At 44.9% G+C, this 17,858-nt stretch overlaps 1 protein-coding gene across 1 annotated transcript in view; it reads left to right on the top strand.

Moving 5' to 3' along the window:
- Positions 1-17,605, top strand: part of LOC132003486 (C-C motif chemokine 3-like) — an 80,336-nt gene extending 62,731 nt beyond the window's left edge. The window contains exons 2-4 of the mRNA XM_059378978.1: positions 15,668-15,859; positions 16,452-16,566; positions 16,950-17,605. Coding sequence (XP_059234961.1) covers positions 15,784-15,859; positions 16,452-16,566; positions 16,950-17,040 — 282 coding nt within the window. The 5' untranslated portion in view covers positions 15,668-15,783 and the 3' untranslated portion in view covers positions 17,041-17,605. The remainder of the gene's footprint in view (positions 1-15,667; positions 15,860-16,451; positions 16,567-16,949) is intronic.
- The last annotated feature ends 253 nt before the right edge of the window (positions 17,606-17,858 follow it).

Below are 17,858 nucleotides of genomic sequence, written 5' to 3'. Positions count from 1 at the left end.
ACAGTGTAGGAGGGTTCCCCTTTCTCCGCATCCTCGCCAGCATCTGTCATTTCCTGACTTGTTGATTTTAGCCATTCTGACTGGCGGATCACTACATTTTTATCTTTAGGGTAAATACCCAGTAGCGTGATTGCTGGATTGTAGCGAAGCTCTATTTTCAACTTTTTGAGGAGCCTCCATGCTGTTTTCCAGAGTGGCTGCACCAGCATGCATTCCCACCAACAGGGTAGGAGGGTTCCCCTTCTTCTGCATCATTGCCAGCATCTGTCTCCTGATTTGTTAACTTCAGTCATTCTGACTGGTGTGAGGTGGTATCTCATCGTGGCTTTGATTTGTATTTCCCTCACTCAGGCCTTTTTCTAATTAAAGTGCCATGTGTAGTGTATTTATATTAACTATTTAACATGTGTAAAGCTGTGCTAACTTTTACTCTGCTCCTGTTTCTCTTTTGTGTTTCACTGATGAGGAGTTTCAGTGTTGTGCTCCAACTCCATATTCCCCGAGCCCTGTGGTTTTTATTGCATGATTTTGTAGCATGCAGTGGTTTTTAAGAATGCACATGTCATGTGCTTGCACAACTAACTGTACCACTTGTTTATCCACTCACCACTCAATGGACATTCGTGTTCTATTTTGAGTAAAGTCTGGAATGAAAAAAAAATATATATATAATGCATATATGTATATATGCATGCTTTTTTTTTTTTTTTTAAGCAGTCTCCATGCCCAACCTGGGGCTTTAACTCAGGACCCTGAGATCAAGTGTCACATGCTCTATCAGACTGAGCCAGCCAGATGCCTGTTTGGGGATATTTAATTTAATTTATTTTTTTTAAAAGATTTGTATTTATTTATTTGACAGAGAGAGACATAGCTAGAGAAGGAACACAGCAGAGGCAGTGACAGAGGGAGAAGCATTGTCCCCCACCCTCCACCCCCCTGGGGAGCAGGGAGCCCGATGCAGGACTTGATTCCAGGACCCTGGGATCATGACCCGAGCTGAAGGCAGACGCTTAATGACTGAGCCACCCAGGCGGCCCCTGTTTGGGGATATTTTAAATGAAAGTGTTTATAAAGACTTGTGTAAAGTCTTTGGACATAGAGATGAAAATTGTTGGAAAGCAGAAGGAGCAGTCGTGAAGGTCCTGAGCCTTGTGGGTAGAACCTATAGGAGAACTTGGTGAGGAGCTCACTTTTCATTTATGCTCCAAGCTCCCTGGCTCCTTGTTGTATTCAGTGCCACCGAGACCTGCTCTGCTTGGACATTTATTTTTAATCCTCATAGAGTCATCAGGAAGGATAATGGGGAAAAGGAAACCTTTAATTTCTTTCGGAAGCAAAATTACAGAGTTCAATACACTTAGGTATGTAATATGTCTGTTATTTTCTTAACAATTTATTCTTGATATATGAAGAATGTTAATCCTTATATAAATTGTGTATATCTTTTCTAAAATTGAAGAAATAGAGATGCTTGGGTGGCTCAGCCAGTTAAGCGTCTGACTTTTGATTTATGCTCAGGTCATGATCTCAGGGTCCTGAGATCAAGCCCTGTGTCATGTTCCATGTTCGGCCGAGAGTCTGCTTCAAGCTTCTCTCCCTCTCCCTTGGTTCCTCCCTACTCTTGCATGTGGGCATTCTCTCTCTCTCTTGCTCTCTATAGTAAGTAAATATATCTTTAAAAATAAATAAATAGATATAATTGAAGTAGCTGTGGATTCTCTAAGTTGTAGAGTTCTGGTCTAATCCTATGAGTAATTCTCCTCCTCCACTTTCCAGCATTAGGCAGTGACATGGAATTTTCTGTGTCATTTAATAAGGTGTTGACTGGGATTGAACCTGTTGCAAAGTTGTTGTCTCATTCAAAAAAGACTATGCCATAGACCCCCCCAGCTAAGATCTCCCCTGATGATGGCAGGACTAGCCCTCTACCTCTCCCCATCACTCTCATCTGTTGAGGCAGGAGATTGAAGGTAGGGGACGGGAGAGAATCATTGCCCAGAGAAGGGAGTTTTACAGTTTCATGGCTCCACAAAGGTGGATGAGACAACTCCAAAGGAAATATTTGTAGAAACTAGGGGCACCATCAAGGAAAGAGGGAGTCTTCTCACTGTTTAGCTAGAGTCTGCCTAGACAGCATATTTGTTGCTGTGCCCTGAGCATTTATCTGAGTAGGGGAAGGGAAACAGGCAGCAAGCAGAGAGCCTGTCTACACTCTGACATTTGGCTTGATGAGCATCAACAAAGGGAAGAGGCAGTACCAAGTAGAGGACTTGAATCATCTTGCTTTTGCAAACCAACGATGACGGTCTCCTGGTTAGCTGGACCCAGAGGGCCCATGTCACAGAACAGGAATGCCAAGTTAAGTCTGTTCAGGGACAATACCACCTTGAGAGACAGGGGTCTGATGGTTAATATCTGATGGGACATGAACATCCCAACACAACTAACTGATAGCCATGGAGGAGTTAACCTAACCTCCCTGAACTTCTGCTTCCTTATCTATCAATTGGCACAATAACAGAACAGACAGCACAGTGGTATCCTGAGGACAAAATGAACCAATGCGTGGAAGTTCTTAATTCATATCAAATTCAATAAATGTTATTATTCTTAAGAAAGTTTGATTTATTTAAAAAGTGCAAAGATGCCCATGAAAGAATGGCTTGCTCTTTTGTTCATGTCAAGTGCTGATAATTTAGAGAATATAGATATGGTTTAATCTAAACATACATTTTGGATCTGGCTTTTCCTGTCAATGATCTCTGTTGTAAGGTGATTGTCATAACAGATTACAGAGGCATGTTCTCTTTTTCTGACTTTTCTCACTTCTCTGATTTTCTCACACTTCCCCTTTCATCCCTCCCAGTTGGTATTATTGATGTTCAAGGAAACAAGCAACACAATGGCTGGAAGGTCTAGCTTACTTTTTTTTTTTTTTTAAATTTTTTTTCAGTGTAACAGTATTCATTGTTTTTGCACCACACCCAGTGCTCCATGCAATCCGTGCCCTCTCTAGCACCCACCACCTGGTTCCCCCAACATCCCACCCCCTGCCCCTTCAAAACTCTCAGATTGTTTTTCAGAATCCATAGTCTCTCATGGTTCACCTCCCCTTCCAATTTCCCCCAACTCCCTTCTCCTAACTCCTCATGTCCTCCATGCTATTTGTTATGCTCCACAAATAAGTGAAACCATATGATAATTGATTCTCTCTGCTTGACTTATTTCACTCAGCATAATCTCTTCCAGTCCCTTCCATGTTGCTACAAAAGTTGGGTACTCATCCTTTCTGATGGAGGCATAATACTCCATAGTGTATATGGACCACATCTTCCTTATCCATTTGTCCGTTGAAGGGCATCTTGGTTCTTTCCACAGTTTGGCGACCATGGCCATTGCTGCTATAAACATGGGGGTACAGATGGCCCTTCTTTTCACTACATCCGTATCTTTGGGGTAAATACCCAGTAGTGCAATTGCAGGGTCATAGGGAAGCTCTATTTTTAACAAATGAAAGCATCTCTGTTATTCACAAGGTTAAAACATAGTGCAAAGACCAAATACTTTGAAAAAAAAAAAAAAGGATATTTAAAAATTCTTGTTTGTTGATGGATTTGGAAAAATCTCTAAAGACAAAATTTGGTACAATCATTCAACATCACCTTGAATGATAGCACACTATGTGCTTTCTTAAAACATTCAATGGGAAACATAATTCAAAATAAAAATAAAGATGAAAAATTTTAGAATCTGGTTTTTAAGATGTTATTTATTTATTTGTCAGAGAGAGAGAGAGAGCACACAAGCAGGCGGAGTGGGAGAGAGAAGCAGGCTCCCTGCTGAGATGTGGGGCTCGAACCCAGGACCCCGGAATCATGACCTAAGTCGAAGGCAGTGGCTCAACCAACTAAGCCACCCAGGTGTCCCAAGATGAAAAATTTTAAATAAATTAAAATTTAGGTATGGAAGGCTCCAGAGTTTGGTTAGTGGGAGGTGGGGTTTAAACCCCTAAAAGAGGAAGCTCCTAGAGGTCCAACTGCTGTTCTTCTGGCTTAGACCTCTGCTCCTCAATCTGCTGATTGATTTGGCTCTTTCTTTCTAGACCCCTCAGATTTAGCTCCAGGTTCATGATGGACCCAGGCATCACTGGGGTTGGCACAGGCTGGTTTGTTTCTTTCAATTTGGAAGCTTAATGGATGGAGAAGACAGAAGGATTCAGGAGGACATAGCCAGTGGGAAAATTTCTGGGCCCACAGTGGCCCTTCATCCTTCCTTCTGACTTGACATCTCAGGATCTGTCACTTTCTCAGCAGTCAGCCCTCATACTTGAGGGCCCTCCATTTCCTTGACTGTCACTTCCTTCTCCCTCTTCTTCTGCACTTAGCCAGTTTCTTCTGGCTCCTTGCTGGCCCTGGACTAGCTCAGAAAACAGCTGAAGGTTTCCACTGTACTTGTGATGGGCCATAGAGCTGGGTATTCCCAGGATAGTGCCCAGTCTACTTCCCTATATCAATGGGAGCTGCTCTTTCCCCAGGGCTTCTCCAGTTTCTCACCAGGAGTGAGTAGGAGGAGTGTCCTTACATGTCACTGGCCTTAGAGCACCTGATGTCGGGTTCATAAGAGTCTGCTACAAAATCTTGAGGGAACCTCTGGTGGGTATAAGAGAAGGAGCACCAACTATAGGAGAAGGCACAGCAAGAGACTGAGTCATTTAAAAGCCAAAGACAATCAACTTCTTCTCCCTTATGCTAACCTCAAAAAAGGTCAAAAGGAACTAGAAAGTCATAGCATTTCTTAAATTTGGGAAACTCAAATGAATTGGGCATATGCTTTTTTCCTAGAGATATCCATGTCTATCTCTCCATTTTGGTTTTTATTTTTCAAGAAACTTAAAAAGTCTTATCTGACCTTCTGCCTTTTTTGGGAGGGAAGTTCATCTAGCCCAGGATGTCATAATAGAACAGAGATCAAACTGGGATATCTCTTATGTCACCAAAACTACTGGGGTTTTGAGAATAGCTGACATGAATCTAAACTTGCCTGCACCAATGGGAAGTAAATAGACCTGGAGTGTGCCTCTTGCCAACTGTTACTCAGTGAATTTGGCCTTAATAATTTTATCTATGAAGTGAGACTTACCACCTCACTGTCTCTCTTCTCTCTCTGAACTACTTGGTAATGTATGACAGCCTGACCCTTTTGAAAGAAAGATCAGGGTGGTGATTGACGTCCCCATGTTGAGTGCTTTATTTTCACTTGAATGATCTTTGTCATCCAGACATGTTTTAAACAGTCTCACCTGGGACCAGAGAGGGTGATATCTGAAAAAGACAGAAGGGATGATAGACTGACATGGCATTGAGAAGGTCTGGGAGCAAAGGGTCATGGTGAATCTTGAGTGCCTCCATGATGCTGGGCAGGTAGGAGATTTTGAGATCAAACATTGGCACAGCTAAGATAAGACTTGGGTACTTACAGCTGGCACCAGGTTCAAGCCATTACCCCTTCTCTTTAGTGAAAGCCCCATGGCATGGGAAGATGGAAACTGGGGTGATGGGAGGGGAAGATTTTAATGGTAGTGTTGGTGTCATGCTGCGAATTACACAATTCAGGGTTTGTCAACACCCTTTGGTTAACAGAGAGGTTCAGCTCTTCAAGAGTAGCTCAATTTCTCCATCAGTTGGGGGCACATCTCAGAAAATTCTTTGCTAGTTTATTGAGATTGCTCTGAAGAAATTATTTCTGTAATTAGTGCATGGTCACGAGTTGGGATCACCACAACCTCCTTGCAAGGACAGATCTATCTGTGAACTGTGAGCTGAGTTTCTCTCCCATTTAGAAGAAGGTGCTCATGCTGTTTTACAACTGCACTGCCCACACAGATGTGATATAAATTATGATGCCATGAGCCATCCTGTCATAAATAACCCTCACCTTCATGCTGGAAGGTCCATTTCTATGATGGCTTCCTCAGTCACATGTCTGGCACTTGGGCAGGGCTGGTTGAAAGATAGGGTCAGCTTGGACTGTCAACAGGAACTGTCTACATGTGGCCCTTCCAGGCTGGAAGTCTTAGGGCTCCGAGATGACTGTTCCTGGTGAACAACGTGGAAGGTGTATGGCTCTCTACGGCATAGCCATAGAAGTCACGTGGCATCTCCTCCCCTGTGATGGAAGCAATCACAAGCCTATCCAAACTCGAGCAGAGGGGACCCAGATCCCACCTGTCTTGAGAGAAACATCAGAAAAATTGTGGTTATGTGTTAAAACCTCTATGATATCATTTTATCTGTAATTATTTGTATTAGTTTCTTATTGCTGCTGTGACAAATTACTACAAGCTTAGTCACTCAAAACAACACATTTATTTTTGTATAGTTCTGGAGGTCAGAAATCCTGAAATGGGTCTCAGTGGGTTAAAACCAAGGTGTCTGCAGGGCTGCATTCCTTTTCTGGGGCTCTCTGGGAGAATCCATTTTCTTGTCTTTTTTTTTTTTGGCTTCTGGAAGAGCCCCACATTCCTTGGGTGTGGCCGACAATGGCTGCTCAAGTCTTTCTCACATTGCAGGGCTCTGACACTGACCTTCCTACCTCCCTTATAAGGATCCCTGGGATTGCGTCAGGCCCACTCAGTTAAGCCAGGGTAATCTTGCCATCTCAAAGTTAGTGGATAACAATCTTGATTTCCTCCAGGCTGTGCAGCATAACATGTTTACAGCTTCCAGGGATTAAGAGGGACATCTTTGTGCACGTGAGAGGAGGGCAACATTATTTATTTATTTATTTATTTATTAAGATTTTATTTATTTATTTGACAGAGAGAGTGAGCACAGGCAGACAGAGTGACAGGCAGAGGCAGAGGGAGAAGCAGGCTCCCTGCTGAGCAAGGAGCCCGATGTGGAACTCGATCCCAGGACGCTGGGATCATGACCTGAGCCGAAGGCAGCTGCTTAACCAACTGAGCCACCCAGGCGTCCCAGGGCAACATTATTTTATCTACCTCACTGTTTCAGTCTGAATCTTTAAAAATGAGAATTTAAAAACTCATGGTCAACAATACCATTGCTTGTTTGCCATCCGCATATCCTCTTCATTCAAGTGTTCCTTAATGCCTCTTGACCCGTTTTCTAATTGGACTGTTTGTTTACTGTTGAGTTTTGAGAGTTCTTTACATATTCCAAATACCAGTCCTTTGGCAAATCAGTGGTTTGCAGACACTTCTCTCATTCCGTAGCTTGTCTTTCACCTTGGACTCTCATTTTTCTCTAGTCCATCCAGGCTGTGAAAAGTTCAGATTACCTGCCCACCAGCCCCTTTGGAATTGCAAACATCTTTAGTCTAGAAGAGGTCTCTAATGCCAGGCTCACATCCATGGGTTTTGGTCTTTTCTGAGATCTTAGACAATTCCTTACTCCTTGCTTGCCTAGTGTAGACTCTCATATTAGGGAATTGTGCATTCCTGGTGAATCTGTTTCCGTTGGTACATGGGCACACTGAAAGACTGTTTCCTAGTGGTGTTAATTAAGAGTGTGGGACTTGGGGCACCTGGGTGGCTCAGTGGGTTAAGCCTCTACCTTCAGCTCAGGTCATGGTCTCAGGGTCCTAGGATCAAGCCCCACATCGGACTCTCTGCTCAGCAGGGATCCTGCTTCCTCCTTTCTCTCTGCCTACCTCTCTGCCTACTTGTGTTCTCTCTCTTTGTGTCAAATAAATGGATAAAATCATAAAAAAAAAAAAAAAAGAGTGTGGGACTTGCTCTGGTCTGCAGGTTAGACTACAACATTTCTAGCTGTGTGACCTCAAGCGAGTTTCTTAGCTATACTGACACTCTATTTCCTCATATGTCAAAGGGAAATAAGCAGTATATACAACACAGTGATATTTTTGATGACTAGATAGACAGGCTGTGGCTTATTGTAATCCTCAAAAACAGTCTTTACTTAAAAAAGCTGAACTCACGAAAATGCATAAATATGCATGATAGAATGCCTTGCTTTGTTGTTCATTGAAGTGGTGGGTTTCCTTGGTGCATATAAATTTGCATTTGTTTTGAATACTTTGTTTATTCTTCAGCGTATGAGGACTGTATCACCACTGTAAAGCCTGGTATCATTAGAATGACATTCATCCATTTTCTCTCGTCTTCCCTTCTGGCTTAGATGCCCCTAATCATTTCTTCTTATTCTCTCCAACCAGGGAAACTGCTTTGTCAGAGAAACCAAACCAAAGCAAAACCAAAAACCAAAAACTCCAAGATTCACTTAAGAGAACAGAAAGAGTCTTCATTAATCTGTCATGCATAACAAAGTGAAGGGCTCATAAAAACTCCATATGTGTCTGTTGATGGGTTTGGCCCAATGTCTACCCAGAGATAGGAGCACAGTCCTTCACCATTACCCTCAGTATGGCAACCGCCGTATGATTGACTGGGAAGGGACTTAGGGAATAAGAAGGTGACATATGATTGCACAGAGAAAAACCCCAAGTAATAAAATAATTTATAATATTTAAAAAGCTTAACTAAATTAGTTTTCCGAATATGGTTAGGAGAAGAGAGAGGGAATTTCTGGAGCTGCAGAGACAGTTTGCTGGTTCAGGTCACTGCTGCTCAGTCTACGTTATGCCCCTCACGTGTTCCTTCTGGACCCCTTGGATTCTCCCCAGGCCCTTGCTGTATTCCTGGACCCAGGCACAGCTGGGGTTGGCATAGAAATAATGGCCCTGTTTGGTGACAAAGCTGTGGAGAAGGCAGAAGTACTATGTAGAGAATGAGTAAGGATTTCTTGACCACCTGTGGCCTCTTCATCTCCATCCTTGTGGGCACCTTAGGGCTGGTGCACCTTATCAAGGCATCACTGTCCAAACTGCACGGCTCCTAATTCTTCCCTGAGTGATTAATGGAAATAACCTCAGGCTACTTCCCTTCTGCTGTCTCTTTCTTCCTTCTCTTCCCTCTACTTCTGGGCATGTCCTTCCTGGGTCCCTGCACCTCCATCCCATGTCCGGAAACAGCTCAGTGGTCTCTCTGTGTCTTGCATGCACAAAAGGTCCCCAGAGGACCAGGTCTTATCAGGACAGCTCCTTCTCCGTCAGCTGGAGCATCCCTGCTCTGACTTCTGAGGACACTCCCAACCCCCACATCCTGTGTCTCGCCAGGGTTGGGCAGGGAGAACAATGCCTGACGCCATGTTTGGGGCACTGGCCACTGGTCTTAAAACAGGCAACGACAAGGTTCTGGGGGATCTGCAGGGACGTGCAGGCGAAGCAGCAGGGAGATGTGGTGTAAACCTTACCGGTGAGGGAGCAGGAACAGCAGGAGTTGCTCAGGAGCACAGGCAAGCCTGGGAGGGTCTGGAAGAAGTAGAGAGGGATAGCAGAGCTCAGAGTTGAGGTTTAGGAGGAAAGGAAACTGGAAACGATTTGGCTTTTTTTGTTTAATTTGTTTGTTTCTCGTTAATTTCCCGAGTCTTATCTCTGGTTTTGTCTCTTTTGGGCTCTGGCGTACTCTACAAGGAACCAGCCTATAGAGAGTCTACTCCCTTCTTCTAACTTCCTTTGGAGAACATTTTCCCCCCAAATCCATTAAATCATACAGATACTCAGTGAAAGCAGGAACAATTTTATAACTCTTCTAAAACTTACCAATAGCAATAGGATCTAAATAGATCTAAATTTGACCACATCTTAATAACCCAATAAACTAACTAGGCTTCATTGATCTGAAAAATGGGATCAAACCTCTCCTAACTCCCATTCTACAGTCCAGATCAGTAAGACCGTTTTCAACCCTCTTGAAGAAAACCACTGTGTCATTTAGAAAGCCCACTTGAGGCTCTTTGATTTCACATGGGGGTTATCAGGCCACAGCACTAGGAAGATGGGGACTGACTTCTGGCCAGAGTGAGGGGAGCAACTGTTGAAGACAAGTGAACAACAGACTCCCCCGTGCATGGGAGCAGAGGACCATGTGCAGAGAAGAGCAAAGATGGAAGCCACAAGGCCTCTCATGATTCTGCACAGTTGGACGAGTGTGGGCAGAGCTGAGATGGGGCTTGGAAGCTCTCTACTGCTGGACTCCTTCTGGGTTCTGAGCTGTCTTGCCTCCTTTTTGTAGACAGCCTTGCAGCCATGGGAACACAGAAATTAGAGGTGCCTAAGCTAGAAATTTAAGTATGGTGTCGTCATGTGAGTGGTACAATCCAGGGTTGCCTATAGTTATAAGAGAAGGTTAGGGCACACACTGGAAAGGTTCAGTTGCTGATTTGATTGGGGTGCTTGAGAGGACGTCATTTCTCCAGATGGGTGACTAGCCTCCTTCCATAAAGCAGAGTGTTCTGGTGGACTTCCACAGTAATTCTGACCATATAAATATGACACAGGTAATAATGTCATTCAGTCACAAGAAGTGTAAGTCATATATCCATAAACATATATGCAAGTACATCCTAAGGAAAGAACAGAATTGGAAAGTCTGGAGGCATGAGAAATGGTAAAAACAAGGATTAGCTCTCTAGGAATGGTTTATTTATTAAATACTCATCATAGACCTACAGTGAAGTCCGGTTTTAATCCTGGGTGAAGGTAAGGGGCCTTAAAAATGTCCGTAGTCGTTAAACCAGAGTTGACTTCTCAGAATCTGTCCTATGGAAATGAACTCACAAATGGGAAAAACTTGAGGGACCATGTTATTTGGTGCAGCTTATCTATAATCAAATAATAGACTCCAAACTACATAATCTACAGTGTTGAGACAATAAAGTAAATCCACAGATGGACCACTTAAACACAGAGAATGTCATGAAAATACTTGATTTTTACTATTAAACGTTGAAAGGATAGATGCAAAATGTCAAATGTAGTTTTATTTCAAAAATCTTGGGAAGAAAAAAAAATCCAGAGAGAAAGAAAACCCTCTGTCTGTGTCTCTCTGCTCCTCAGCTCATGTCTGGTGGGTTGATTCTCCTCTACATGACCCGCTTCTCTCTGGGAAGGAGGAATGATTCTGACGTCACACAAGGAGAGGGAACGCTGACTGCCAGTGTCACCATGATTATCAACAAATCTGGGACATGTGTGGAGGGAAAGAAGAGAAACAGCAGGAGCAGCGTGGTGTCTACCCTCAGCATGAGGGAGCAGCAAACAAATGTCAGAAAAGCCAAGTCAACTTCTTCCATCCTCCGAGGGGCCCGGGGTCGGGGGAAAGTTGATGGAGATGTCACTGCTCAGACCTACAGAGCAAGGCACTAAAGGAATTAAGGGAGCCAACCATTTCTTGTGTCTTGAATTTTTGTTTTGGATCGCTGTCTTATTCTCAGTCTCTAGCTCCCTCTTGAGGACGTCTGGGTATTGGAACCCGGGGCCCTCCTACCTTTAGGGGAAACTTCATCTGGTCTACAGAGATATTTCCCAGAAGACCTCATCTTCTGTAAGTCACCGAAGGGTGGAGCTTCTTTGGAGAACTGAGGGAAATCTTCCACTTGGCTCCTCCTAGGAACCAAATAGACTTGGCATCAGCATCTCGTTAAAGACTGAGTTAAAGGGCACCTGGGTGGCTCAGTGGGTTGAGCCTCTGCCTTTGGCTCAGGTCATGATCTCAGGGTCCTGGGATCAAGTCCCACGTTGGGCTCTCTGCTCAGCGGGAGCCTGCTTCCCCCTCTCTCTCTGCCTGCCTCTCTGCCTACTTGTGATCTCTCTCCCTCTCTCCGTGTCAAATAAATAAATAAAATCTTAAAAAAAAAAAAAAAAAGGTCTTAGTTAAGCCTCAATTTCCCCAGCTTCAAATGGTTCCTAGTCTTCCTCTGCTTCTCAGATCCAGAGACTAGGATAGCTAAAACTCCATGGGAAACAGCCTAGAACATTTTGAAACCTTCTGTGAAGTTCTTTGCTTTCATTTAGGGACTATCTATCTATAGGGCTTAAGTGGTATGGTTTCGACATCTATCCAGAGGATTAGGACACAACCCTGACAGCAAGAAAGGATAAGGGTTTAGAGTCTTGTGGTGTGGACAAGACTATGAACTGAGGGCTGTGTGAGGAGACTGTCAACCAGGGCAGCTCTGGAGACCTTAACAATGTTGGGCTTAGAGGAGTTTGGGCAAAGCCAAGTCAGGACTGGGCACTCACTACTCCCTATTTCCTCCTGGGGTCCAAGCCACGTCCTTGTCCCTCTATAAGCCTCTCTGGAGTATGGGGAGCCAGCGTCTGGGGATGGCCAGAGGAGAAGCCGTTGCATGGTGTCATGTTAGGAGTCATATATGTTGGGGTACCTGGGGTCTTACATGGAGGTTCAGGGAACACAAGAACAGCTCAGTTGCTTATTCGTTGGGACTGACTGTGTGGAAGGTTTTGGACAGTGACAGGATGAGAAGATGTTTGTGTTAGAGCTCTAGATCTCAGGTGAATGATTCTGCCCATGGAGCAGATCTGTGCTCTAGCACAGCTCTTCTGGTTGCACAAGCTGACATCTGTGGTGATGCTTCAGCATCCTGGGCACACGAGTCACCCTTAAACCACACCCTGGGTGAAAAGGACCGTGACATCATGTTGAGCAGAGTGTTTCTAAGGAAATGATTAACCAGTGAGGGGGTGGGGACCAAGAGTTGTGACCAGGGGCCCAGGCTTAGCTGGTTGCTTCTACCCAAACAGATCTATGAACTGGACTTTTCTCTTTTCCATCTGCAAAGCAGACATGTGTAATGTTCTTCCCTGGGGTTTTGGCTGCACAGATGGGATGTGTATAAGGATGCCACTGGATTTGGAGTAGCCCTAGCTGCGTTTGATCCGGACACAGGTGGACGGAATGGAATTGGGGAATCCCAGACTCCAAGCAGGCTTTTTAATCACTGCTTCATTCAGCAAACATTCAGAAGTCTCTATCATATGCTATCACTGGGTTTGCCAATGGGGAACAAAAACACACATTCATATGGGGTATCTGTAAAGATCGGGAGCCCTAATAAAGTGTACCTACTTTTTGGCCCTGCAAGTCAACAGCTAGGAAAATATCCTATAGAAATAACCTGACTTATGGAGAACATTTTATGGATGTATATGTTTGGCACAGCTTATTTATAAAATAGTTTAAAACTAAATTAAAAACTGGAATTAGTCCAAATGTAATAGAGTAATGATCTGTAATCATTGAGCTGTGATCAATGAGCAGTAATAGTGTGTGATTATATTGATGAACTAGGCTTATAGTTGAGTCAATTGGACAGCTCTTAAAAATCCTGGAACGATCTGGAAAAGTCTTACAATATTAAGTATATTCAATAAAAATGCAAAATTACATTCATATCATGATTACAATAATGCCCCTCAGCCCCCCAGACATACAGTAGAAAAAAGATAGCAGGTAAGCCAACGGAACTATCTTAGCCTAGGAAAAAATGCACTTGAAAGAAATAAACCAAAATGTTAATAGTGGTTATGTTTGGGTAATAACGTTTTTGCTACCTTCCAGGAAAGAAATTTTACTCAAATCATGCCTCAGACTTCATATATGCCACAGTAAGACGGGAAGAGTGTAGAGGCCACATCCTTACTGGCACCCGTCCTGCTGCTTACCTAGCTTGCAGAAATAAAATAAATTTTAATCTTTTCTATTTTACTTATTTTTAAAATTGGCTTTTGCTAGGGTGCCTGGATGACTCAGTTGGAGGAGCATGTGTCTCTTGGTGTCGGGGTTGTGAGTTCAAACTCCACGTTGGGTGTAGAGATTACTTAAAAATAAAATTAGCTTTTGCTACTTTTGGGCCGTGAACTACAGTTCACATTACAAAGAAAGTAAAAAAACAACAACCCCAATTTGAATTAAAGATACCTGTAATGTTGCTTTTTCTCTATTCTTATGAGACTCCCTTATAAGCCTATGGAGAAGACTTTGTGCAGACCTGAGCAACAGCTGCCATTTTGTAACCATGAAGTGACATCCCCCTTCCCCGCAAAGAAAAGCCAACAAAATGTTGGGGGAAAGGGAGACGTTTTAAGAAAAGTGTCCCTGATGATGTCATTGAGCTGCCAGACAAACCCTGGAAATACCATCTTGACTTTACAATAAGGACACAGGAAATGTTTTAGGGTTTTTGAGGAACAAGTACTTCCTTTGAACATTTCTTCACTTTCTTAGTTATTCAGGGCTAATTATTATTATAAGAGGTGAATATGCCATAATTGATTTAATTGTATGGATTTTAATTAGTTAATTTTGGTTTTTTACTTTAAAAATTACTTCTTTAAAAAAATTATTATTATTATTATTATTATTATTTTTATTATTTTTTTTTTTTAAGTAGGCTCCATGACCAGCCTGGAGCCCAACACAGGGCAGGAACTCATGGCCCTGAGATCATTACCTGAAATGAGATCAAGACCAAAGCTTAATCTACCGAGCCACCCAGACATCCTGTAGGTCCTTTTTAAATTGTTACAAATAGGCTGTGATAAACACCATTATCCATACAATTTTCTTCGTCCTTCTATCCATAGGACAGACCCCTGGCAGGGTACTTTGCGGTCAAAGGGTAACAAACAACAGTTTAGGGCTTTCCATTCACATTAGCCCAACCAGCCGAGGGACCAGCTGTCTTGTGGGGGTCTCAACCTTTTGATCGTGATGGCATGAGCTCAAAATGCCTGGGCTACGTAGCTATAGCCAGTGGTGAGCTCCCCAGACATTTCCCCGACTGGTGCCAATGTTGTGGCCCGACAGGCCTTTGTGGCTCTTACTATGAGTATGAGGTTCACACCTCAGCAGCAACCACCAGGGAAATTTTAAAATACAAGGTTTATTAATACAAGGTTTAAAATACAAGGTTTATTTTAAAATACAAGGTTTATAAACTCACAAGTTTTATTACTCAGGGGTACACGGCATGCTCGAGGGCCCCTCAGTGAGGTCACTGGTAAAGAGAGAGGGAGAGCATAGACCTAAGGTTCTGCCTTATTGGGGTTAAGGGTGGGGTGCCCAGGGCTTTGTGGGTTTGCTATTGGCAAATGTAAAACCCAAGAGCAGGAATTAGAACGCAGGAAAGGAATAGTGGGGTCGCTCAAGTGACCAGCTGTATCGGTTACTCGGGCCTTTCTCAAAGCGGAAATTTATGGGCGGGACAGCCTGGCTCTTTCTCTCCCGGCCTCGCTGGCAATATGTCTTTCAAATGGATGCCTTGGCAATCCGAAGCTGACCTCGCAATCAGAAGCGCTCATTGCCAGGCACTGCCACTCTGGGCGCACTGCAGAGACCTGTGCGGGTTTGATGATGGAGCTGAAGTCTGAAAGGCCAGCCTCCGTCTTGCCCCTTGAAGAGCTGAGGCTTCCCTAGTTCCGCCGTCTCCATCTGGGGTGTGCTCCCCCAGACTCCATGGCATTATCCTCTGGGTCACCTAGAGGCCATCTGAACAGCTGGGGCACAGAGCAGAAGGCTCTGTGGCAGAAGTGGCTTGATCTTCTGATCTGCTAACCAGGTCACACCAGCATCTCACCTCCTCTCTCTATAGAAACCGTTTCCCCCTCGGGTAGGCAACCGAACCATGGTTGCAAATAGCCTGAACTTTGGTGGCGACCCAGAGCTCTCCCACCTTATGTGACTCATAGCACGACACCAACACCAATGGTTTTAAATGTCCCCCCTTGGTTTCCTCAACTTTCTGTCTTCTAACTCTCCGAGGCTGACTATAAAGACGGGACATGGTTTAGACTCCAGAAGGAGGCAGCAGCCGTGGGTCTCCGGTCCCAGCGTTGCGTGGCTACTGCTCGAGCTCACACCCTCTGCTGCCCAGCGCCATGGAGGTCCCTGCGGCTGGCCTGGCCGTCCTGCTTCTCACCGCGGCACTCTGTTCCCAGACCTCCCCTTCCTTTTGTGAGTCTGTCCTCCCTGCCTTCTTTTGCTCTATCTCCTTCCACTCCCTGGCCACGGCTTGGATCCCCAGCGCCCAAGTCTCGTGCCTGAGCCCCTCTGAGTAGAGAACTCCAGAGAGCTGTCAGAGGCTGTTTCCTGAGGAGGAGTGTCCTTTCCCATAGTGTTTTAGCCATTCTGTTGTCCAGCGCGGGGAGAGAGTGGGAGGAAGTCCCATTCTGGTCGCCCAACTGGGATCTCGGACAACAGGTGGAATCTGTGGCCAGCTGACTTCCAAGGCTGTGGCCCTTGCTCTCCTTGGGAATTCCAGATGGCACTGCCCCGTGAGAGACAGAAAGGGAGTAGTTTGTTCAGAAAGCTGAAGTTCTGGTGGAGAGACACAGAGACCCCATGCCAAACATGGAAAGAGACACAGAATATAAAAATGTCAAGGAGACGAAGAAATGCCAGCTTCCTTCTAGGTCTCTTTGTCTGCACATCCCCATGCCTGTGCAGGGCTCTCTCCTTCCAGTTCTTCCTGACCCTGGGGGAGGGGGTTGGCTCACCCAATCTTCTGAAGAGTCACTTAGGACTCTTTCTGTCTTGTTTCTCTCAGTTGGTGCTGACACCCCGACCACCTGCTGCTGCTTCTACATCTCCCGGCAGATTCCTCGGAAATTTGTGGTCGACTATTATGAGACCAGCAGCCAGTGCTCCAAGCCTGGTGTCATGTAAGGCCCAATCTTCCTGGGGAGGGCAATGGGAGGGCTGAGATGAGCCCCCCCACCACCCCTTGGAGGACTCAGCCTTGAGACCATTGGAGCACAGAACACCAGGGGAGGCCACTGCCATGTCTCTGTCCTGGTCTGATGCCTGTGGCTAGGCCCTGAAGGAATTGCCCCTGTGTTAAGGTGACAGCAGGAAGTTGGCTTTCTGAGTGGACCTCCGTATGAGGCCCAGAGGAGGTGATGAACCCTAACATGGAGAGTACATTTTATGAGCCTGTGAACAGGACCTGAGAGATCTGAGGCAGAGAAGGATGGAGGGGTCACAGTGGGCCTAGGATTCCCCTGCTACATTCCCCAGTGTGTAATCCTTCCATGCCTCTCCACAGTTTCCAAACCAAAAGAGGCCGGCAGATCTGTGCCCACCCGAGAGAGGCCTGGGTCCAGGAGTACATCAGCGACCTGGAGCTGAATGCCTGAGTGGCCTGGAAGCTACAAGGAAGGTGTTCCATCTGTGTGAAGACTGGCACCTGCCCAGGGCAATGACCTTGGAACTCTGGAGGGCACCTCCTCTACGGGTCTCGCCCCCCCACCCCCTTGCCACACTTTGCAGCCCTCTTTTACTTTAATTTTCGTTTATGTATCTTATTTAACTTTTGTAACTTATTTCCATTGTTAATTTGTGTGACGTAATAGATATTTTCTCTGACTTCTCATGACATTCTCTTCACCCACCCCCCCTTCAGTTTCTCCTCATATTCACTATATGGATCACTCAGCAGAATGAGCTCTCTCTTGGAGCAGCTCTATCATATATCTCAAACAATAAATGCTGACGGGATGGTTGGCCCGGCACTGCGTTTCAAAATATTGAAGGGCGGGGGGTGCCTGGGTGGATCAATCATTAAAGCGTCTGCCTTTGGCTCAGGTCATGATCCTGGGGTCCCGGGATGGAGCCCCTCATCAGGAGCCTGCTTCTCCCTCTCCCACTTCCCTTGCTTGTGTTCCCTCTCTGTCTGGCTGTCTCTCCCTGAAAAATAAATAAAGTCCCTCAAAAAATACTGAAGACTCTTTTATATAAAAGGTAAAGCAGCCTTTTCCTTGGGATGACTCCACTGATTTTGTCTTCCCAACTAATCAGAACCACAGGCTGAGAGGGATACTGGGGGAAGAGTAGAGACATCTGAAAAGGGGCAGAAACCACCAGAAAGGGACAGAGGGCTAGCACAGGGGTGCCAGACCTTTGCTGGAGATGTTTTCCTAGAAAGCTGAAACTGACACATTTTTTTTTTTAAGAT

Source organism: Mustela nigripes, chromosome 16, assembly GCF_022355385.1.
Source record: "Mustela nigripes isolate SB6536 chromosome 16, MUSNIG.SB6536, whole genome shotgun sequence".
Taxonomy (NCBI): Eukaryota; Metazoa; Chordata; class Mammalia; order Carnivora; family Mustelidae; genus Mustela; species Mustela nigripes.
This window is presented reverse-complemented; position numbering and strand designations above follow the sequence as displayed.